Raw genomic sequence first — 24,695 nt, forward strand, 5'->3', positions numbered from 1 at the left:
TCTCCAGTAACAAGATCAAATGCACAAATACTTTCCCACCTCTTTACTATATATCTTGGAGACTTCAAAAGAAAATTACAGAGTCAGACCAGCTTAATATCAGTGTTTTAGTGTTAACATTTTGAAGTTAATAGAAGAATGTAGTTAGTCCCCAAGCCTTTCCTTCTGCACCAGTATTTCACGTGACTGAGTTGCTCTGATAAAACTGCGGCTGACTTCAGATCAATACTTTTCAGCTGTGACCTTTTGAAGGACACCAGTGTAGAAAATAGCTCTATTAAAAATAAAGATGAACAAAGTAACATACTTCTTTTGTATTCTTTGTATTTCTCACTGTGAAAGAGGGCTGCCAAGACACCACATACCTATTTCAAATGATCTTTTATGAGCCAAAATCAAGGAAAGGGGGGATCGTAAATATGCATATGCTAAAGTGGTGGCACAAATTATCATCTGAATCGCAACATCAAATTACATTGGGCCCTCCACATTTTCTGGGTTTAGGGGTGCAGGGCCCCTGTGAAAGTGTGAAAACTACAGATAAAACGACTATTTTTTTTAACCTCAGAGAACACCTCTCAGGGAATGTTTAGGCCCTCCAGCACAACTGCATGCTTAACATCCCCCAAAGATTGGCCATAGAATTGTGCTGCAGGAACTGCTAATGCCTAGAGAAATGTTCTCTCCAGGAATCTCTAGATCTTCTAGCACAACCTCTGGTGTTGTTCATAGAATCGCACTGGAGAACCTAAAGATTCCTAGAGAGTACATACCCACAAATAATCAAATCTGCAAAAGTCAAAACCACAGATGTGGAGGGCCAACTGTATAGTTGCAGTAACATCAAGGAAATTAAGTTAAATCCTTGCAGGTATACCTCAGTGAACATAGTAGATGTGAAAATTTGGTACAACAAGGAAGAATAATGTGGAGAGAATAGGAATTGGTTTCTGCACCACAAAGAAGGAAGAGCAGCTCAGTGTGTGTCATTCAAAACATGATAATATGCAGACATGAAATGGAACAACCAGGTCTGATATGCCTTACTATAGTAAACAAAAACATATTGAATCTTTAGAGACCACTTGAAGTTTTTTTTTTCCCAAAAATGCATACAGGGATAGGATACTTTTTTTCTTTCAGCAGCTTCCACTTTTATTATAGTTTCCTCTTTTGGTGGCCAAATTTATAGATCAGTGTTTTTTTAATATGTTGGTGGGAGCTTATCTGCTTTCCCCGTTTCACTTGCTTGTCATGAATGTTCAGCAAGGGATTCTAGAAGGAGTTGCTGTTTACCTTGTCTGTTGTAGGCAGAACACCAGTTATGATAGGATTGGCTAGAATAGCATCCCATTCTTTCCTAGCTCAAGCTTTATTGTGTTGTTTACTGCAGATGTGTTACTGCAGCCTGACACAGAAAAATCTGTTTTTCTCTAGCCCTCCTTCAGCATCTTTCAAATGCCAATGGTGTTTTAAAAAACATCCAGTTAGATAGAAGATGATGAAAGAAAGAGAGGTCCAGTTGGTATGAAATAACTTTGTAAAAAGGAAATTTCTTTGTTAAAGGCTTTGTTAACTGAGGTATGCCTATATTTCCTGTTGTTTAAATGGATTGTTTAAGACTGCCTTCTCCAAGCTGGCACTCTCAAGCTCTGTCAGACTCCAACACTCATTCTCCCTAACCAGAATGTCAGTGCCTCCATCTGGGGCTGCCACAGGCCATATTGGCTGGGGATGATATGTAGTGTGGTCTAGCAACTCAAGACAGCAACAGCTTTGGGAAGCATAGTTTAACCATTCTTATCCCCCTAGCAGCAAATTTTATTGCTATAACCTCTTTTAACTGTCTTTATTCTGTCTCTTAATGCTCCTTGGTGATAACTGTGATGAAGTTTTAATAATAATATAATAATAATATTTATTTATTTATACCCCGCTCTTCAGTCAAGGCTATCAGAGCGGCTTACAATTTGTAAATTAGACATTCCCCTGCCCTCAGGCTTACAATCTGAAAAAGACAAGACACAAAAGGAGAAGGGAATGGCAGTGGGGAAGGGGGAAAGTCCAGCAGATCTACACCACAATTTTCAATTTTAATAATTGATTCAGACTGCCTTGGGAGTCCTTTTAATGTCTAAAGGTTGAAACATAAATATTTGTATATTTTTAATTAATATATATGATGCATATATGATTATTGTAGAAATAATCATAGAAATAAATAAGCACACTGTTATGAGTGAACAAAAAGAAACATGTCTTGTCTTTCCTTCTTGTGTTGCATGAAGAGAAATTTTAGAGTAGAATGACATTATCACAGCAAATGTGTGCTCCTAAACTGGCATTTGCCAAGATAATGTTCAAATACAGAGAAAAAGGGAAGAAGAGTTGAAAGAGCTGGATGTGTTTAGATTAGGATAGAGGCATGATAGCTGCCTTCAAATATCTGAAAGACTTTCACAGAGAAGACTGAGAAAACTTATTTGCTTTTGCTTCAGTGGCCAGACTAGAATGAAAACTGCAAGAGGAAGCAATTTTCATGTAACCAGAAGATACCTCTTTATGATGCATGTTGTCTGACAGTGGAAACAGACTGCTCAGGAGGTCATGGGTTTTCTTGGAGTATTTAAGCAGAGATAGATGGTTGTCAGTAGCACCACATCTTGAGGCAGGTGGGGAGAGGTCCTGGGCACTCCTTACTCTCTGCCTTGTAAAGCCATGCTGGGCAGGGAGGGAGAACCCTGGGCACCTTGCCCCGCTCCCAAAGCCCCGTACCACACCAGGTGCCGCTGTGGCTGTGTCTCAGGCATACTCAATTTTCCTTCTGCACTGCGAATCCTGCACTGAGCAGAGGATTAGAGCAGAAGACTTTAGAATCCCTGCCAACCCTTCCATTCTCTGGTGGAAGAGACTTGTCTTTAATAATAAGCCTATTCAGGTTCATAACATATGTTTCCATGAATCTGCTTGACTTCCAGTTTGGGATTTTGCTGATGATAGATGATTCAATATAGAAGAAAAAGAGGATAAAGACAGCAAAGAGAAGACTAATTTTTCATTATGCTTGCTAATTCTCCCTTACAAATGCTCCTTCTATTCCTGTGTTTTCTTGGGACACCTAGATTTGGAAGCATCAGAAGACTCTTTCTGTGTAACATGGTACAGTGGTACCTCGGGATACGAAATACCCAGGTTACGAAATTTTCGGGATACGAAAAAATCCCATAGGGAATTATTGTTTCGGGTTACGAATGTTTTTTCGGGTTACGAAAAAACTTTTGGTGCTTTTTTCGGCTTTTTCGCACGGAATCGCGGCTTTTCCCCATTAGCGCCTATGGCAATTCGGCTTACGAAGGCTTTTCGGGTTACGAAAGCGGCCGCGTTACGAATTAATTTCGTAACCCGAGGCACCACTGTACAGAGATGTTTTAAACCAGGGGTAGGCAACCCTTTTGAGCCGGGGGCCAGGTAGCTGTCCCTCAGACAACTGGGGGGCCGAAGCCAAAAAATAAATAATTAAATAATTTTCCCCCTCAAAATTAAATAAATAAATAAACCGGGACAAATGTAGGACAAAATTTTCAAATGGAGGGCACTTTTTAAATTAAAAATGGAGGACACATGAAAAAAATTTCTGATTTTTTAAAAAATGTTAAGATAAATGCATGTTTCTGAGGCTTCTATAGACAATCACCCCCCAAAGGCCCCGGCGGCAATCGGCGGCAGGACCGGGCTGGGGCTGGTCCCAAGGCCTTGCCGGGCCGCATCCGACCCGCGGGCCACAGGTTGCCTACTCCTGTTTTAAACTAACAAAAGTTACCCTTATAACCAAGTTTTAATATGGGCATATATACTTGGTCATAGGGGAATCCTGATTAATTTTAAACATGTTCACACATGCCAACATGTTTGAACTATTATTAAACAAACCATAGAAGATGAATTTGCACATAAGAAAGAAGCCCATGCATGATCCTGTGCCTCTTCAAACTATGGTTTGCAAAACCCTACTATGTCCATGCCTAGGAGTTCATTTTGCAAACAGAAATAATACGGATATACTAAGAAATACTAAGGATACAGTATATTGTAAAAGGGAGTAGTGTGCTTTGTCTTTGGGGGAATGTTACCTATATTTAATATGAGAACATGTTCCAATTGGAACAAAAAAAAATCACAGATCCGTACTTAGACAGAAAATAGAGTTGTATATGGGCCTATCTTCATGGTCTACTTTGTGTATCTTAATTACATTCCAATTGTTTCTTGATTTTATAGAGTTTATGTGTCTTACTCACTTCTCCCTGTTTTAATAACTATAATTCCAGGACCGTGGCTATCATGGGTATAGAGCACTGTAGACTCCACCCAGATTTTAGCATGAACAATAGCAATAGCAATAACAAATACATTTTTATACACTTATCAGTGTACATAAGCACTCCCTAAGCGGTTTACAATGTGTAAACAGATTGCCCCCAACAAGCTGGGTACTCATTTTAGTGGCCTATGAAAGGATGCAAGGCTGAGTGGACCACAGAGCCCTGCTTGGGATTGAACTCACAACCTTGTGGCTGTGAATAGCTGCAGAACTAGCATTTAACCACTGCACCACCAGGGCTCCTTAACAGATGTATCTTGATTTCAGTAAAGCCTTTGACAAGGTTCCCCATGACTAGACAAGATAACTGTTACATGGATTTCTAATTGGTTCACCGGCCAAACCCAAAGGGTGCTCAACAATGGTTTCTTTTCATCCTGGAGAGAAGTGACCAGTGGAGTCCCACAGGGTTCTGTCCTGGACCCAGTGCTATTCAATATCTTTATCAATGACTTGGATGACAGAATTGGGGGCATACTCATCAAATTTGCAGATGACACCAAATTAGGTGGAATAGCTAATACCCCAGAGGACAGGATCAAAATTCAAAACGACCTGAATAGACTAGAAAGCTGGGCCAAAGCTAACAAAATGAAATTCAACACAGAGAAATGTAAGGTACTGCACTTAGGGCAGAAAAATGAAATGCAGAGATATAGGATGAGGGACACCTGGCTGAACGAGACTACGTGTGAAAAGGATCTAAGAGTCCCAAGTAGACTACAAGTTGAACATGAGTCAACAGTGTGATGCGGCAGCTAAAAAGACCAATGCAATTTTACGCTGCATCAATAAAAGTATAGTGTCTAGATCAAGAGAAGTAATAGTGCCACTGTATTCTGCTCTGGTCAGGCCCCACCTGGAATATTGTGTCCAGTTCTAGACACCACAGTTCAGAAAGAACATTGAGAAACTGAAGTGTGTCTAAAGGAGAGCGGCTAAAATGGTGAAGGGTCTGGAAACCATGCCCTATGAGGAACGACTTAGGGAGCTTGGGATGTTTAGCCTGGAGAAGAGAAGTTTAAGAGGTGACATGATAGGCCTGTTTAAATATTTGATGGGATGTCATATTGAGGAGGGAGCTAGCTTGTTTTCTGCTGCTCCAGAGACTAGGACCCAATGGAGCAATGGATGCAAGCTACAGGAAAAGAGATTCCATCTCAACATTAGGAGGAACTTCCTGACAGTAAGGGCTGTTCAACAGTGGAGCACACTCCTTCAGACTGTAGTGGAGTCTCCTTCCTTGGAGGTCTTTAAACAGAAGCTGGATGGCCATCATTCGAGGATGCTTTGATTGAGAGTTCCTTCATGGCAGGGGGATTGGACTGGATGGCCCTTGTGGTCTTTTCCAACTCCACAATTCTATGATTTGACAGTGAAACACACTCTCTTGGAGTGTAGTGGAGTCTCCCTCCTTGAAGGTCTTTAAACAGAGACTGGATGGGATTTTGTCGGGATGCTTTGATTGAGAGTTCCTGCATGGCAGGGGGTTGGACTAGATGGCCCTTGTGGTCTCTTCTAACTAGGATTTTATGATTCTATGGTGTTCAGGTGTACTTCCCTTGCCTCCTTTCTTAATATGTATATTTGGTTATTTACAATGTACTGTATGTTATATTCCCGTGTTGAAGTCTCAGAATAGATGTTCCTCTGCAAACAGGTTGTATAAAGTTTATTAATATTAATACTGATGTTGTAACAGGAACAAGAAAAACCCTGTTTAATTCTGATACCAGGCAATTTTGTGAAGTGGCATTTGGCACTGAGACTGCAGCTTGCTCTTAGTTGTATAAGTAATGATGCAAAACCTGATTCAGGACAATATAATAGTTAATCTGGCATTAATAGCATGACCAGATTTCTTTTTGCACTTCAAGCCACAGCTGAATGTTTGCTGCCTTTCCACTTGCTGCCTTGTCTGTACTGCTTGGCTTCTTCCTAGCTTGTAGTGATTGAGGTCTTAATCCTAATTTCTAAACAGCATGAAAATCAGAAAACATTGTTTGATTTTGATAGACTTTTGAGCTTTCTGGCTATTTGAAACCCTTTGGATTTTTTTTACATTTTTTATTTTTCCATGATTGGTATCTCTCTGTTTAATTCAGGTTAGAGTTGCCCCTACTGTCACTACCTGGAGTAACAAAAACCCCACTGCCCTTCCCAGCCATCCTTCTGCAGCCTCTCCCTCAGGGACACAGGTATAACATTAATTTTTCCTCTTTGAGCAGGAGCTGCTCTTACATACCTTTTAAAAACATATAGACACTTGCACACATACTTTCATGCACCACCACCATGACACCCATACTTTTTTGTACACTTTCTGTTTCTTGGTGCATTCCAGGCCATCTGGGAAGCAGTCACAAGTTTCTAATTTGATCAGGTTTCATTTTGCTGTTGCTTATATTGCAGGATAACTCTCAGAAACCTGAAAGAAATGTGAGCTGGCTTATGAATCCAATTTTGAGTTCAAGTAGTAAACACCATAGTCTCCACTGGGGAAACAGATGGGTTTAAATAATCTAATATACCTTCCCTACCCCCATTTTTTTTCCTTATTGAGTAAATGGCTTAGCCCTCAAAAAACATTTTGAAACAAATTAACATCTCCCTCCCCGCGTCCTGTCCCTTTAATGAATTCTGTGTATATCACATTATACTGTATCATTTTCACCCAAGACATTGCAGATTGAGATTGCATCTTGTTTGTTACCTGTTATATAGTCTGTCCTTACATTCAAAATCAGTGCTATGCACTTTGGTAAATGATCATATGGTAAAAATGGGAAGTAGAATGGCGTTTTAAATGGACTGTCAGATGCTCTTGAGTTCAGAACGTTTAGCTCTTAAACACCTTAAACCCATGGTAGTCCTTTGCTTCTTCTTCAAAAGCAAACTTAAATAATTGGGGAAAAAAGTTTTCCTTCATTTGCTTCCCAGGGAGAAAATCCACCACCTCCTCCTCCAGGATTTATTATGCAAGGGGCTGGCAATCCCAGTGTACCCCCACATCAGCCTGCACCTCCTGGTTACAACATGTACTCACAGGTGGGAGCACGACAGACATATCCACAACGTAAGTAGCAGCAATTTTTCACTGCCTTATTTTAATTAATGGTTGAGTTTCAAACTTGGGACAACATGGGGACAGTGTTTTCTATGAATAAACTTTGGAAAACCATGTTAATCGAAGTATTGTTAAAAATTAAGCCAGATTTTCCTCTTCCTGCAAAGGACGGGAAAAAAGAAATCAAGTTAAAAGAAATAAGGCATGCCATACTTATTTTCCATCTATCTTTGGGCTGCGTTTGTCATACGTAGATATACAGTTGGCCCTCCAAATCTACGGGTTCGACATCCATGGATTCAACCATTCCTGGCTTGAAAATATATATATTTTAAAGCCCAAAAGCAAACCTTGATATTGCCATTTTATCTAAGAGACACCAGTTTATCATGCCACTGTATATAATGAGACTTGAGCATCCCTGGATTTGGTATCCATGGGGGGGGGGGGGGGGGTTCCTGGAACCAAAGGGCTCATTGTAGATATTTTCTCCTAAGTCAGGTGGTGTGAATAACACTCGTGGCAGGCCTCTGAGCTGAAAATGTTGATGCTGAATGCAAGGCCAGTGAATGGGAAAAGCAACAGCCCATCAGGACTTGATCCTGAATGAGTTCCAGCCTGCCTTGTATTACAGGAATCTGATTGGATGAGACTTAGTTGAAGGAGAAAATCTCTCCCTGCTTCACTCAACTGGATTATGTGTGCAGCAGCAGGCGAGCCTGGGTGTGTGTCAGGGAGATGGAGTTGCAGTAGTCTACTTTGATTCCATCCCCTTGACCACGTGTCTCATACGAAATCTTCTGTTTTTCCTTTGTGTTTCTGAGGGTAGGTGCCTCAGGGGGAAACTGTTTGTATGAATGTACTTGTCTCACTTCTTGTGGTAGGCAGAATGGTCTTGAGAACTGGAGTCTTCTTTGTTTGTTGCACTGAGGATATCCTGTACACAAGGTAACTCCCCTGCCCCTGAAACTGGCGTGATCAGGACACATGCTGCACAGCCATATCAGCAGCAAACTCAGTGTATGCCACCTCATACCTGAGTTTTAAAAACTCACAATTTGCTCTGGAGTTTGCTAGAAACTGATGCTTCCAGCATATGAACTATAGACTCATGCTGGATTATTTTCTTTTGGTGGTAATGATGGGGGTGGCAGACAGGACAGATCACTTGGTAGCTGCCACGATTTCCCTCAGTGTCCAGGCCAGTTTCCCATCCATTACAGCCGTTAAAGGTTTTTCCCTTCTTGGCAGTGCTACTGGTGGTGGCTTGTGAGATTAGAATGAGGAACTGGGCATCTCAGAAGCAGGAAAAACCTTACAGCAGAAAGGTTACAGAAAGGTTTTCTCTGCTTGCGAGGTGCCTAGCATCTTGTTCTGACCTCAGACTGAAGAGGGGGGAAATCATTAATAGTTGTTCTTGGTGGGGAAGTGGCTCAGACATTGACAGAAATGGCAGCAACTGGCAACTAGCAATCTGTCCTGGTTTTGGAAGAAAGGCAGATATAATGCGAGGCAGCAACGGTGGACACAGGAACTGTGGAGAAAACAGGTGCAGAGTGAAGGTGAAAACAACTACTTTCAGAGAAAATGGATGCGGGATGCCTCCAGGGCAGGTGTGGGGAAGAGCAGACGAGAGGGTCCATTCAGGCTCCCCCCCCCCAAGTGTAGATGAGCCCTGAGACTGGGTCAGGATATCGTTGCCACCATGGGTCTTTCCCAATTAGTATATGGCTTCACTCATTTTCAAGCTTTATTCTGGGCACAGGAACTTTCTGTAGCTCCATTTGCACAGAGAGATTCCCTATCCAATGGGGTTTATATTTTGTAAGCCTCAAAGCCTCTGCAGTGTTCAGGAACGACAACTGGTCCAGAATGCTACAGCTAGACACGGTCAAGTTGTAAGGAGCACGTAACTCAGTTGTTAGGACAGCTTCACCGGCAACCAGTCTATTTAGTACATGATTCAAAGGGATGGTTGTGACCAGTAAAGCTTGCTATGAATTGTGACAGTGCAGTTTGAAAGACCCTGTTCTTGCCTGTCTAATGTTTCAGATCTTCAAGAAAGTTCCTTCTCTCCGTTTCATTGCCCTTTCTGGTGGCCATTCTCAGTGTCTAGAGCTCCCTCCCAAGGGAATTGATGGGGTCCCCCTTCTCTTTATTGTCCTTACACCAGCAAAGAAAGAAACAGTCTTTTGGTATTTTAAGATAGATTACAGTATTCTTTAATTGGGCTTGGACTGGTTTTGACACTTTCATTTCTTTTCATTGGTACATGATAATCTGATTTTATGTGTTAATTTTATTTATGTTTACTGCTATTAACCCCATTGAATAGCATTTTTAGGCAGAAAAGCTGAAGTAAAAATTTACTGTGTCTTACTAAGGACAAACCCATTATACTAGATAGTACTAAGTTTACTTTAAATCCTGATAAACTATGTGTGCAGGCAATTTGTCTAGTAAAATATATTTCTGCATCCAGGTCTGTTGCCTGGAGAATTGCATGATCCCCGAGCACAGCTGTTTGCTATCCCTGTTATACAGTAACTCTATAAAACTTTGTGTGTGAAGAAAAGAGCAGGATATAAATATTTTTTAATAAGACAACTTTTGAATGTGCTATCCCAGGTGCATAAAATGATTTGCCTTACCTTCTGCTCAAGGCACAAAAGATAGTGTCTTGACCACAGGGCTTTTTCAATGGAATTTATAAATCAGCATGCTGTGCTTTTAGCTGTCTTCTTTTCAAATCCAAGTGTTGGTTTCCAGTTCAAATCCAGCCACATTGGTTGACTGTTGTCTCCAAGAGCATCTTAGAAGCATTAAATAAATGAGTGATAGAAATAATGGTAATATCCATTACCATTATCCAGTTTATTTCTTCCCCCTTCTCTCCCCCCCCCCCCCCCCCCCCCCCCCCAGGGTTAATAACCAGTGTCATGGTACTAAGCAAGCAAGTAGCTTGTGTTTCTAGAGCAGTGGTTCTCAACCTTTGCTCCTCCATTTAATTTGGGCTTCAGCTCCTGGAAGCCCCAACCAACTCTGCTAACAGTCAAGAATCGTGGGAGCTGAAGTCCACAACACGTGGAGGACTAATGTTGGGAACCACTGTTCTAGAGAATGGGAGGCAGTGCAGTGTGGAGCAGTATTTTTTGTTTTTGTTTTTTGCAGCTTACAGGTCAAAGTGTTGTCACCCCACCATTAATGATTGTAATTTCAAAGAAAGAAATTGCATTCAAATATGTAATGTGTCTTCTAAATTATAAGAGCTGGCTACATAAAATGTGGTGTTTAGATTGGGGTTATTTTAAAATTCTGCCTTGAGATAAATTTCAACTAAAAAAAGTTAATTAGGAACCTAGCCAAATTCCATGATCTGGAATAATTACTGTATACACTCATGTGTAAGTCTAGAATTGACCCCTCAGCTTATCCTATTATTTCTTAAATTGTACGCTATAGGCAGGTTTACTCTTTTATATTTATTGTTTTTATGCACAGAGCTGTGCAAATCTACAGCGCCATATAAATAAAGAATAATAATATTAATTATCCACAGGTCAATGTAATTATGGTACTTTAACTCATACACACACACACACACACACACTAGAGAACCCATCCATTGGTGAAAGGCAAGAGTGTAATCTGTCCTGGAAGCATTGATTCCCACCCTCCACCACCACTCTTTCATCCATCCAACTATCACAGACAGTTGTACCTGCTAGAATTTTGTAAGTTCTTTGCCATTGTTTTACTTTACTTCATCCTTTAGCTCCTTTGTCACATGCCCCTAAGTTTACACTTCACTTATTCACGGGTTTTATCATAATCCATAATTTTGGCCGCAAAAATGTCCTCGACTTAAACATTAGGTTGACTTATAGTTGAGTATATACGATATATGCAGCCTCTTTCAGGAGGATTGTAGGTTATTGATATGAGTCACATCTCACTTTTACTAACTTTATCCTTTTTCTCCTCTGATGTAGCTTGTCAGCCAGCACAGCAGTATTCTTATGGAACAGGGGGACCGTCGCTGTATCAGCCCCAGCAGCAGCCTCTCGCTCCTCCTCCTCCAGCTGCTTCTGTCTCTTACACTAACCCCAACCCTCCCTACATTCCCTCTAATCCTCCCAGTTCCATGCCTTCTCCATTATATCCAGCACAGCCCCAACCCTCTCCAACAACCTTGAATCCAAGTTCTCCTCTTCCTCCTCCTCCCCCTCCTTCTGGTGCCTCCTTCCAGCATGGCAGGCCAGGAGCTCCAGCATCTTCTATGCCGTATGCACTGCCTCCTGGACCAACAGGTACAGAGCCTGCAACAAGTGAGCTCGCTGCATCCCAAAGAACAGGTCTGCGCTTGAAAGGGGCCTTTGTTTTGCATTCTGGAATGTGGGAATACATCTGTTATATTATTATTATTGTTGTTGTTGTTGTTGTTGTTGTTGTTGTTGTTGCTGCTGCTGCTGCTGCTGCAGCTGCATGTGTATGCATTGTATGACCCATACATCATTTTGTTTACTTTTGTTTCTAAAACTGTTACTAGCCTCTCGTCATCTGTATAAAATCAACAACTTTCTTGCTCACTGTTGAAAACAGCTTGCAAAATTTTATTTATTTGCTTATTTCCCACCTTTTCCCAGCCCTGTGAGTCAAGGCAGCTTATAAAAGTTAAAACAGATACAGTTAAAAGTATACATCATACAAAGATTAAAATAATAACTTCTGCATGTAGAGTTATTACAATACACAAAACAGATATCCAAAATAATCCAGAGTCATTCACTGCATATGGAAAAGAGACTCTCAAGCTGGTATGCAAGTATATAAAAAAAGTTTTGCCACCTTCCCTACTTCCTTGCTTAAATATGTTTATTATCTTCTATATCCCTGTTAGTTAAAACCAACCTAAAAATGCTGTATGGAGAAAAAAAATCAATTCATTAAATGTCTGTCTGAATTAATTGGCATCTCCATTTCCGCAGCTTAAAAGAACAAGGAGTTGCTTATAGAAAGGTTTATGAAATAGAATCTGGTTCCTATTTTGTTTTTGTAATATTCCCGAATAGTTAAACTAATGATTTTCAGTGTGTGGCCAGCAGCATTCATGGGCCTTTCCCCAAAAACTGCATGTTACGCTATTTATTTAGTAAATTTTTATACTGGCCTTCTTTCAAAAAGGACAGATTAGGATATGTAGTTCTCCACTATCTATTTTATTCTTGTATTAATACCATAATCCTGGGATGGGAATCACAAGGCCCTTGTTGGTCAGCATGTCCGCAGTAGTCCTAACCAATGGTGAGGAATGCTGGGAGTTGCAGTCCAGCAACATCTGGAGGGCCACCTGATTCTGTCTCCTGCTTTAATGACCTGAATAGACTAGAAAGCTGGGCCAAAGCTAACAAAATGAAATTCAACACGGAGAAATGTAAGATACTGCACCTAGGACAGAAAAATAAAATGCACAGATATAGGATGGGGGATACCTGGCTGAATGAGACTACATGTGAAAGGGATCTGGGAGTCCAAGTAGACCACAAGTTGAATATGAGTGAACAGTGCGATGCGGCAGCTAAAAAGGCCAATGCAATTTTAGGCTGCATCAATAAAAGTATAGTGTCTAGATCAAGAGAAGTAATAGTGCCACTGTATTCTGCTCTGGTCAGGCCCCACCTGGAATATTGTGTCCAGTTCTGGGCACCACAATTTAAAAGGATGTTGAGAAACTAGAGCATGTCCAAAGGAGGGCAACTAAAATGGTGAAAGGTCTGGAAACCATGTCCTATGAGGAACGACTTAGGGAGCTGGGGATGTTTAGCCTGGAGAAGAGAAGGTTAAGAGGTGATATAATAGCCCTGTTTAAATATTTGAAAAGATGTCATATTGAGGAGGGAGCAAGCTTGTTTTCTGCTGCTCCAGAGAACAGGACCTGGAACAATGGATGCAAGCTACAGGAAAAGAGACTCCACCTCAACATTAGCAAGAACTTCCTGACAGTAAGGGCTGTTTGACAATGGAACAAACTTCCTCGGAGTGTAGTGGAGTCTCCTTCCTTGGAGGTCTTTAAACAGAGCCTGATGGCCATCTGTCGAGGATGCTTTAATTTGGATTTCCTGCATGGCAGGGGGTTGGGCTGGATGGCCCGTGCGGTGTCTTCCTACTTTATGATTCTGTGATTCTATGATTTAAGGTAAGCTAGGCTGAAAGATGGTGTCTCACACAATGAGGTCCTTTAGGCAAAATTAAGAATCCATGTCTGCCCAGTTTTGATTGGATTCTCATCGCTATGCCATGGTGTCTGTTCCAGAATAGGATCTCTACTAGTTACTTAACGTACATTGTTGTTGCTTGACTCTGTAGTTGTCTCCATGCTGTAGAGCTATAAAGCTTTTTGCCATGCACTGCAGCTGTACCTTTGTATACCTGGAGACATGAAAGTACAGGGAGCAACATAGGAACAAAAACCTGCAGCAGTGACCATACCTCTTTCAATATGGTATAAAACACCCTTAATTAACCTTGACTTTGCACTACTCCAAAAACAAAAGTTGCTTTGTAAGTAAGATTTGGGATGGTTTTAGAAGATTCTTATTTAATATAAAAGTTGAGTGCATTTTGATTATATTTAAAAATTAACTTTGAAAGTCAGGTATTATTTAGGAATAAATCCAATTCCAATCCTACATAGACTAGACTAGACCCATGGGAATGAACTGAACTTTTTACCTACAGCTAGCTTAAGCTCTGTGCATCTCAGTTAATTGGTTTTGGTTGGACTAATATTGGATTTAACTCTTTACTTTAAAAAAAAACTACCATAATTTTAAACAGAATTATATGACCCAATCTTTATTTAGTCATTATCTATTTATTGCAAGCTATATCCCCCCCCCCCCCACTTTAATTTGTAGTATGGAATATTGAGGAAACAGTTTAGAAATGACTTTGCATTGTACCTTTTCAAATTTCCACAAACTAAACAGAAGCATGTGTGCATGACTAGAACATTTGCTCATACATTTTTTTGAGCATGGCATGAAGACTTAGTGTCCTAGAACCAAATATCTACTGTAACCTTGCTTTGTGTTAAATTTTTTGTCTTCCCTAGCTTTTAATGCATGGTAACAGACCTGTTTCTTTATCAATGCTGTTTATATCTTCCTTTTTTCCTTTTCTTTTTAAAAATCTTAAATGAACATATAATAGTAAGACATACAGATTTATTTTATAAGGGATAATGAGTTTTGTACATTTATTTTGCCAGGAGATGAAAGGAGCAAGAGGACTGCAGATTGATATTTTAACTGAAATGACATTACTTACACAGTAGCTGTCTTTTCATGCTTTTAAGATAGTTGTCTTTTTTTAATATAGAAAACAAGATTTAATTGCTTGGAGAAATAACTTTGAAAATGTATAGAGAATTTCAATGTGTCTTAAAATGCAAGCTAGTAACAAAAGGTTTCTAGTCTTGATGGTGAGGTCCTTCCAGTTTGTAACTGGTCTGTTAAAAGCTGAGTGAGCAAAACCACAATTCTGTGCATGCTCCCTGGCACGAGATTTGGTGCAATTGAAGACAACTAAAACTTATTTCAATATTATAGGATTGTATTATAAGAGCATCCACCAAGTGGACACAATCAGTTGTTCCATAAACAGATCAGCATGGCTTCTAGGACCAACCATATTCCCAACAGAGTCTAGAGAATCTACAGCCCTGTTATCAACACTGTTACCACCACCCCTTGTTCACTGAGCTTGAAAGAGTTAGTATTTTGTATTGTAACTCCTGGACTTTCCTAACCAATATGGCCATTGATTGGCCATGCTGCCTGGATCTGGGAAATGTAGTCTAAAGAAAACCTGCATCTCCAGTAAGGCCTTGGACACCCGTTTGTGTACGGCATGTGCCTTAGGCTGCATCTGCGCTGCAGAAATAATGCACTTTAATACGGCTTTAACTGCCATGCTCCATTCTACGAAATCCTGGGATTTATAGTTTGTTGTGGCACCAGAGCTCTCTGATAGAGAAAGCCAAATCTCTCACAAAACTGCAAATCCCAGAATTCCATAGCACTGAGCCATGGTAGTTAAAACGGTGTCAAACTGCATTATTTCTGCAGTGCAGATTAGCCCTTAGATACCTAAGGTTCAGTTACCTGATTTCTTTGTGTTCTGTTTTTTTGTGGATCTGTATATCTGACACTTGCAAGGCCTATCACTTATGGCCCTCATCAAATAGCATGATTACCTTTCCTGTCAGTGATGTGATGTTTTAATCACCATGGCAGCCAGGCCCTTAACAAAACTGCCCATTAGCCAAGTGCCCCATGGTGATCAAAACTGGAGATAGCATTGGCTTTGAGTGAAAACATTGTCCTACCTCTTCCTCACTTTCCTCCTCTCTTATTAGAAATGCTTCTAAACCCAGCACTGTCAGTTCAGAACCCATTAACTCGGCATTTAAAGACAACAGAATTTCTAAACTCACTACTAGGAAGAGAGGGCAAAAACTCAGAATTTCTAACAGGGCATTGCTTTCTCCAGTTGAATCCAGGAAGAGTGGAAGCCAGGTGGGCTCCAGCCTGTTGCATTTGAGGAGTAGTTGCTATTTTATTTAGTTTTACATTCCTGCCACCTCTGTCCTCTCAAGGCTGCATTCATGGGATTATCCCATTTTATCATTGTAGCATCCTTCATGAAGTTAAGTAATGCTGAAAGAGGCCTCCCACTGATCTTCATTGATGGTCAGAAATTTCAGACAGTTTCAGAGTCTTAGTGTTTGGAGTCCAGTGCACAGTCCATTACAGCAGTGGTTCTTAAACAGAATCCCTTAAGAACCTTCAGATTCTTAAGCATCTTCTCAGTGAGCAGGACCTCAGTGATATATGTGGAATTTGGAGCAGTTACGTGTTTCCCATTACCAGTCTTCACTTCAATTGAAAGTTTGACTTTTAGGTTGAATACTTTCAGTGCTGAAGGATGAACAGTCTGGGACTCTATCCCCACATAAACTGGACGTGTACCTCCAGAGTATATCTCCATAATATTTTCCAGCATGCTGCAGATGTGGAAAGGACTTCTTGAGGACAGAGAGGTTATGAGGCGGGGAAAAACTGCCTGGTACCACAGCGGCTCTGTTCTGTAACCACCACCGAAAGATAATTAGTAACATCTGACCAGGGTGATCAGATGTCCTCTTTTTTTAGGGCATGTCCTACATTTCAGCCTTCAGTCCAGGAGGAATTCCAAAATGTTTCCATTTTGAGCATGACTAAGAAGCATGAATTTCATTTATATTAATGTTCGCAGCTTTATTTTGCAATGTCCTACATTTCACAGTGCCTTATCTTCCTTTGCAGTTATACATCTGGTCATCTTGCCATTGGACCCATTTAATGTCTTTACCATCCTGTAACAATGACTCCGATAGTGGTTCTTTAGATTTTCAGGCAGAATTCTTTCTTAGCCTTATCTGGCGATGTCAGGTATTGAACCTAGAACCTTGCAAACAAGCCAAGCACATTGCCTCTGAACTGTTTTGAGGTGACTTGTCCTCCTTTGCGGTTATGACATCTGGTCACTCTGCATCTGGTCATCCCATTGTCTTCCTACCCTACCACATGATTGACTCTGTAATTAGTAGTGTGTCCCAAGTGGAAAATAGAAGAACTCCATGTGCTTTTGGGCCAGATGGCTCCAATCAGAGAAGCCAATGTGCAAGGTGAATCTCCCTTTCATGGCTCATCCTAGCCAGTAATCTTTACTTTGCTATATGCTCCTGATCCCAAGGGAAGTTTTGCATTAGTTTTGAATTCCAGTTTCAGAGATCATTGCCAATGCTCACCAATTAGAGACAGTGTCAGTGGAATTTTTAAAACAAACAGATCAAATGTTATCTTTATGAACATGTTAGGTTTATATGGCTAATTGGATGATGAACACGGTAAGAAGTGACATTTCCAGCCTGTGTCTCAGAAAATATTTTCCAGCATATGTATATGAAATTTGAAAAGCTAGTGATAAAAAGCAGTCAGTCCTGACGCAGCTTCTGAGTTGTTTTTGCATTTTTGTCTGCAGAATATCAATCCATACAAGATCCAGCCAGTATCCTGCAAGGTGAATTAGCTGTCTTATAAACAGGAAATCATTAAGGCCCAGCACGAAAATTTAACAAATCTGACTCTAGCAGTGCATGTGACCTCAAATTCAATACCCTGAACTAATAATACTTGTTAAATTCAATAAACTGTAACATTTGGTAAAAGCTTAATGAAAATAAATGGTTCAAGTGAAATAGTGGAGCTGGGATTTATAACCACAGATGTGAACAACTTTTAAAACATGTTTATTGTTTCTCGGTGTAGTTAAAATATTGATCCATGATCTGCACCACAATTACTGAAACATTCTTTTGTGCAAGCAAGACAGTGATAAAAATAACTGAGAAGACAAGTCATGGTTTTCAAAATAGCTCCAACTGTCTTTCAGTCAAGGTTGTGTGTATTCTGCACTTAAAAATATTCACCCGAGCAGTTTAGAAATTCTGAAGCCCAAATCATTTCTATAAAATTGAACAAATCTGTGTAAAATATGAATGGACTTCAGCCCATGAAAACATACCGGTAACAGTTGGGAACTGGTGGAGGGAAAGTATACAAGGGTGATGAAGATACCTATTTGCACTAGTTCCTTGACAAATAATGGGATTTAAACTCCCCCCAAAACTGTCCCACAAGAACCCCAAAACTGCCACAGATTGAAGTTGCATGTGTCATAGGGTACCTGGGAAAAGCTTTGGTATCTGGGGGTGAAATTGAGGGCACAGTCCTTTAAGGCAGACTTAAAAATTCAAGAGCTGAAAAGCAGTAAGGGCCAAGCTGCAATGGTTTTCCTTTTATGCAGCTGCAAATGCAGATCCCAGGATGAGCTTGTGATCAGAAGAAAGGGTGCTAACTCAGCCCTCAAGATGACATATTCTTGAGGTGGCTTGGGACCACATTCCAGAAGCTTTAGGGCATAGTGTTAGGTCTACTTGAGTCCCCACCGTTTTCTCTGTGAGAATGGCCTTTGTGGGAACTGTAACGAAATCACGCTGCTCTCATATCTGCTGCATGTTCTTGTTTCTCATATTTAGCCCAATTTATTCCACATTTTTACTGGTCTGGCTAACTCAGATTTCTCTAGTCCTGGGGGAGTCCCAGAGCTAAGCAAGACTTAAATTGTCAATCCAGTTGGCTTCTGTAATTTGAGCAAGCATTACCTGCATATTTTCAATATATTTTTCAGAGTTTACTTCCTAAATTGCTTGGGAAAAAAGTTGTAAATTCTAGATTTTAACTAAGAAGATGTTGCGGTATGCTAGATTTACGATTCTGTGGTTAAAAATTCCAGCTGTGATTATTTTAATCCATTAGCAATAACAATTTTGCATTTCTTTTTGACTTCAGTGGTCTTTTAATTCACTTCAATACAGGTCTAAATCAGAGTGTCATCCTAAGCATACCTGTAAGAAAATCCTGCATTCTCTTTGGCAAGAGCCAATTCCTTCAGAAATATCTGCATTTACCATTTTGAAATTAATTGTGAAACTTCCATTCATTTTCAGCAGGGATTTTCCAAGAACTATTCCTAGTTGATCGTCACATGAATGTGCTCAGTGTCCAAATGTGCATTAGACAAGGCTAAACTGGGGTTTTGTTCAGTGGGTGCATACATTTTGCATTGCACATTTGCTGTAGGTCTCTGCTCTCCTGTGAAAATTGCTTACGTTGTGATGTTAGTGATTGCTGTGCCTTCTAGAGACTGAATTATCAGAAGGCACCTGCATGAGTTAAATAATCTTGCATTTTATGTGTTTTTTTAAAAGATGCCTGGTAAATTGTTTGTCCCATTTCTTTAAAAATATTCTTTATGGATCTTCTGAGTCTCCATACTAGTTTTTTGCGAGTAAGCTCAGATGTAGCTATGGGGGGAGGGATGAGAGTATTGTCCCCAATAAGTATTCTAGCCTCCCAAATGAAATAGTTGTTCAGTCCACAAATATCTAGCATTGCAGTGATTTAAAATTTCAATTTACAATTAACAAATAGAGTTTGTGTGTGTGTGTTGTCTGCCTTGACCATGACAACCCTAAGGTGAATCTATCGTGGGGTTTTCTCAGCAAGATTTGTTCAGAGGAGACTTGCCTTTGCCTTTGCCTTCCCCTGAGGCTGAGAACATGTGGCTTGCTCAAGTTCACCCAGTGGATTTCATGACTGTGAATCAAACCCTGGTCTCCAAAGTTGTCAGACTACTCAAACTATTATAGCATGGTGGTGGGAATAGGGTGGGGCAGGCAGAGGGAATGGAAACTCAGCAAGAATCACATGAATACTTATAGTGTCTCACCCTCTACAATGCTAGAAATTTGGGGACTGAAGGAAAATTTCTTTCATGGAAGGGTAAAGAATTCTTATTTGGGCAAGCAGTGCCCACATTCCTACCACTATTACAGTGGTTCCTACACCCCGGTAAAGTTTTGTGAGCCTTTGTTAACCCTGGAAAGCAGTACAATATAAAAAACCCTTTTCATTTAAAAATAGTGAACTCTTTTCCTTTTTATGTTCATAATGACATCAAATGAGAAGAATGTTTGTTTTTCAGCTTCCATTTAAACACATGTTCCCAGTCTTCATATAAGCTGGAGCTTATAGAGCAAACCACTACCCCACTATTATTAAATGCCTCCCACCCCCAGAAATGCTTTTGAACTTGCAGGTTCATACACCAGTTTTAAGATTTAGACAGAAGGTCCCTTTAGACCTCAGACTGGAAGAGGCAGAATGTAAGAGTTCTGGAAGCAGGACTAGGTATTTATTTCCTCTAAAGGTAGCTCACAAGAACAATGGGAAGCATGTGCAGAATGTGTGACAATGCCCCTTAGGACCTCTTGCCAAAGCTATTAAAATTCCTTATGTCAAGCAACATTGCTACAGAGCCCCCAAAGGAGCCGTTAAGGTGCAACCTTTTTACTTTGTTTCCCAGTTAGGTTTATTATGAATTCAGGTGGCAAGATTTGCCCAAACTCTCTCTGGCTATTAAATATTCTGAGCACAAAACAACTATAAATCTTAGCCAGGTTGCTAAAATAAGCATCTTTTACAGCTGCTTCATTTTTCTGATCTTCCTGGTTTAATCTGAACTCTTTTTTTGTTTTTGGTTTTTAAAGTAGCTGCTGCTGCTGTGGATTTATGGTTTTCAAGAGCCTTCTGGTATTAATGCAGCAAAATCTAGCTGTTTTTAAAACCATCTGCACCCAGAAGGGTGGGCAAAGAAATCCAGAGTGTTCTGAGCAGAACTCACTGTAAAATAGGTAGTTTCTCTCAGCGTGCTGTACTGGTTTCTCTTTTAATCCTTAAATTATCAAAAATATTCCAAATGTAGCTCTTCAGTTGTACTGAAATCTGCTCCTATAAAGAATCCATTGATATCCATGGAATACCCAGCTCCATTGCAATTAACAAGTAGTCTGTATTTTTTATTTTATTTTTTATATTAGAAAAAAAGTATTTTTTAAATTTTTGCATTAGAATTTAATTTATTTTTTAAAAACGAAACAAATGGTTTTACCTATTAGTTAAATTTGAGAGTCAGCATAGTGTAGTTGTTTGAGCATTGGACTATGACTCTGGAGGCCAGGGTTCCAATCCCTGCTTGGCCATGGAACCCACTAGGTGACCTTAGGCAAGTCACATTATCTCAGCCTTAGAGGGACGCATTGGCACCCCACCCATTCCAACTAAATCTTACTAAGAAAACTCTGATCAGGTCACCATAAGTTGGAAACAGCATGAATGCATATTGTATTAGTTAACTTACCTTGAATAGCTGAATGGGTATCCTTGATTTTTTTTTTAATGCAGGTAGCATAGATATGTTCCCAGATTTAGCCTGTTACTTTATGTCACCGATCAAGATATCCAGTGTCCTTCAGGAAATGCTGTAGCTCAGTGACAAAACATAGTTTTTGTCCACAGTCCAGTTGCTTGTGTCTTCAAATAGGACTGGGAAAGCTCTGTCTGAATTGATGGAGAGCTACTGTGAGTCAGTTGCAAAGTAGACCATACCCAGCTGTATGAATCAGTAGTCTGGCTTTGAATAAGGACTTTTTCGCTGTACACAAAGTGCTTTGATTTCATGTTAACTGGTGTGGTTCCACCTTTAAAAAAAAAGAGATTTGCAATTTAGAAAATGAGTATTTAGAATTCTCAGCCAGAGGACTCTACTGCCTCACAAACTGCAAATCCTAGAATTTCATAGGATGCAGCCATGACAATTAAAGTAGAATCATAGTGCTATAATTGTGTAGTGTGAAAGGGTCCTAAGGCAATCTGCTCCATTCCTAGTCTAACCATTTCATTATTGAAAAATTGTGCCAGTTAGATCTTCTAGACTAAGCAGAGGCTCAGGTGCATCTAGTGCATTCTAGACTTAGTTGTAAAAAATATTTCTGTGCATTCTGTGACTCACACAAATGGCTCATCCTATGTCTATGCAGAACATTCAGATAATTCTAGAGTTGAGCTTCCTCCTCTGCTGTTCCCTCAAGTTTATCTCAGTTCCTTTTCATCTGACCCATAGAGAATTCATGGGATATTGCCATCAGTTTTGCATTCATATTTTGGTATATGAGATACCAAGAACATAGCTGTGAGGGATATCCACATGATGAGCAGATTTTAGTACACAAAGGGATCTCGTAGCATCTTTGAGACTAACTGACAGGGGTTTTTGGCATAAGCTTTTGTAGATTCAGTCTCCTGCACCAGACTCAGTCTACAAAAGCTTATGCTACAAACTTTTCTCTCACTTAGTCTCAGACTATCACAGCTGTGTTTTTAAATATGACCACAATGGAAATTTTTTAGCACTTTATTTAAAGTTAATTGCTACACATGCAAGAACATCTAACTTTTAAAAATACCAATTTTAATCAATAAGCCAACAATAATCAACAAAAATATGTGTAACGCTCCAGGTACTTGAATGAAAGGGGCTTGTTATCTACATTTTGACAAGGGAAGGAACATAGCTGTGCATTGTTTCAATTAGAGACCGAAAGCGAAGAGAGTTAGGCTAAAGACTTCCACCTCTGATGAGAGAGGTAGTTTTGCACTATTCAAATTCATATTGCAAATGCAGACCACAGTGGTTTGTCTGTCAGGCTTCTGCATTTAGATTCAGTGGTAACCAGCAAAATGTGGCAATTTTTTGTCTTCTTCCTGAGAAGGAAGCATACTTATGTGTTGCTGATTTTATTTGTTCTTTTTGTTTCAGGACCTCAGAATGGCTGGAATGATCCTCCTGCTTTGAGCAGAGTTGCAAAGAAAAAGAAGGTACAGTGGTCCCTTCCCTTACACAGGGATCCATTCCAGACCCCTCCCCCCCTCGCGTAAAAGGAATTCTGTGTATGCTCGAGCCCCATTAGAATGCATGTGGTGGTGCGTGGTGCTGTGGAGTGTGCATGCCAGAAGTACACACACCATTATCCCTTCTGAGATGAGAGGAGGCTTTTTCCGGCGCAGCTTTCAGCGTATGCTGAAAGCTGCATGAGGCTCGCCCATGTATAACGCAGCCGTGCTATACTCCACCTATTCAAATTGAATATTGAAGCCAGTGGGCACAAATATGGTACTGGTCCCTGGCACATGGGGTAGGGGGAATTGGCAGTCCCCCACATTAGACAGCTGAGAAAGCACCACTCTAAATGATAGCTATCCATGTTCAATCCTCCTCCATGTTCTTCAGAGGTTAGAAAAAGTGGCAGCCAAGGAGAGGAAATTGTTGCTTGTGAAACCCCCACTTCTTAGATCAAATTTTAAACACAGCTGGTCTTCATTTTTTCTTTCTCTTCCTTAGATGCCTGACACCTTCATGCCTCCAGTTCCCATCACAGCGCCAATAATGAGCCCCCTGTCTGATCCACAAGCTCAAATGCAGCAGCCACAACAGCTGCCTCCAACATCTGCACCGCCTTCAGCCCAGGTTCCGTTTCAGCCTTCACATCTTCCTCCTGGACAGCCAATGTTACAGAATCCTTTCCAGAATATTCCACAGCCTGGGGGTCAGACTATCATGACTCCTGCTGTGTCAGCATCTAGCATGGAAGGAGCACCAGGAGCCCCTATTGGCAATACCATGCAGGTAATAAGTGGTATAAGCAGCTCCCCAAACAGCCATCTGTTTTCTAGGGTTTCATCCTGGGTTAATGAGTGGGTCTTGCTTGCAAAGTTTTATTGCAGGAACTGCAATAAAGTTTCTAAGAGCTTCCCTAGAATATTTTTGAATTACTAATAAATTACCATCATGGTTTGAAGGATATATGCAAGTACACTTTCTACAGGAAACCTCAGACTAAACTCTGCCAGTTAGGGCAGCAAGAAAGAGATGGTGTTGACCTTCCCTCCTTCTGTCAATACCAGAAAAGTTTAGGGACCTCCATAAATGAACAAAGGTAAAGGGCAGCTGTTGGAAGGAAAACCCTAGTTTCTGGGGAAGTGGAATAGGGTTTGCTGCCCTTTTTCTGTTTTGTATGACAGATTGTAGGGGGTGGGGAATGCCATCATTTAGGTTGATAGTGGACTGGAGGAAAATTGTGACCAGGAAATTGGTGAGGATATAGGGATAGCTCTGCCCTGCCCCCCAAAATATCTCTATATTGTCTCACAAATCTGAAGCTGAACAGGAGCGTGGAATTGTGTTCACCTCAAATGTCTGTCTGTCTGTCTCTCTCTCTCTCTCACACACACACACACACACACCAAATTCCTTACTCACTCTTTTCTTACAGGTGATGAGACCATCAGAAGGTTAGCTAGAGGAGCCCTGGTGGCGCAGTGGTTAAATGCCTTTACTGCAGCCACTCACTCACAAACCACAAGGTTACAAGTTCAATACCAGCCAAGGGCTCAGGGTTGACTCAGCCCCGCATCCTTCTGAGGTCACTAAAATGAGTATGCAGGTTGTTGGGGGCAATTAGCTTACAGTTATAAACCACTTAGAAACTGCTTAGGTGGTATGAAGCGGTGTATAAATGAAGCTGTTATTACTATAGCTAGTCAGAAACTGTGGTGTCTGAGTGCTTAACTGAAGAGTATTCCTAGATAGGCAGCTGTTGAATTTCAGAAATAATAATAATAATGATGATGATTGATGATGATGATGATGATGATGATGATGATGATGATGATGATGATGATG

General features: G+C 40.5%; 1 protein-coding gene across 11 annotated transcripts in view; it reads left to right on the forward strand.

Annotated features, from left to right (window-relative positions):
* SEC31A (SEC31 homolog A, COPII coat complex component) overlaps positions 1-24,695 on the forward strand; it is a 75,114-nt gene that overhangs the window by 45,660 nt on the left and 4,759 nt on the right. The window contains exons 21-26 of one of the 11 annotated variants that reach the window (XM_042467137.1): positions 6,487-6,579; positions 7,322-7,457; positions 11,441-11,803; positions 17,535-17,573; positions 22,773-22,831; positions 23,355-23,639. In XM_042467137.1, the coding sequence (XP_042323071.1) occupies positions 6,487-6,579; positions 7,322-7,457; positions 11,441-11,803; positions 17,535-17,573; positions 22,773-22,831; positions 23,355-23,639 (975 nt within the window). The remainder of the gene's footprint in view (positions 1-6,486; positions 6,580-7,321; positions 7,458-11,440; positions 11,804-17,534; positions 17,574-22,772; positions 22,832-23,354; positions 23,640-24,695) is intronic. The other 10 variants (XM_042467139.1, XM_042467138.1, XM_042467140.1 and 7 more) reach the window with 10 other exon arrangements.

This window comes from Sceloporus undulatus, chromosome 5 (assembly GCF_019175285.1).
Source record: "Sceloporus undulatus isolate JIND9_A2432 ecotype Alabama chromosome 5, SceUnd_v1.1, whole genome shotgun sequence".
NCBI classification, from domain to species: Eukaryota; Metazoa; Chordata; class Lepidosauria; order Squamata; family Phrynosomatidae; genus Sceloporus; species Sceloporus undulatus.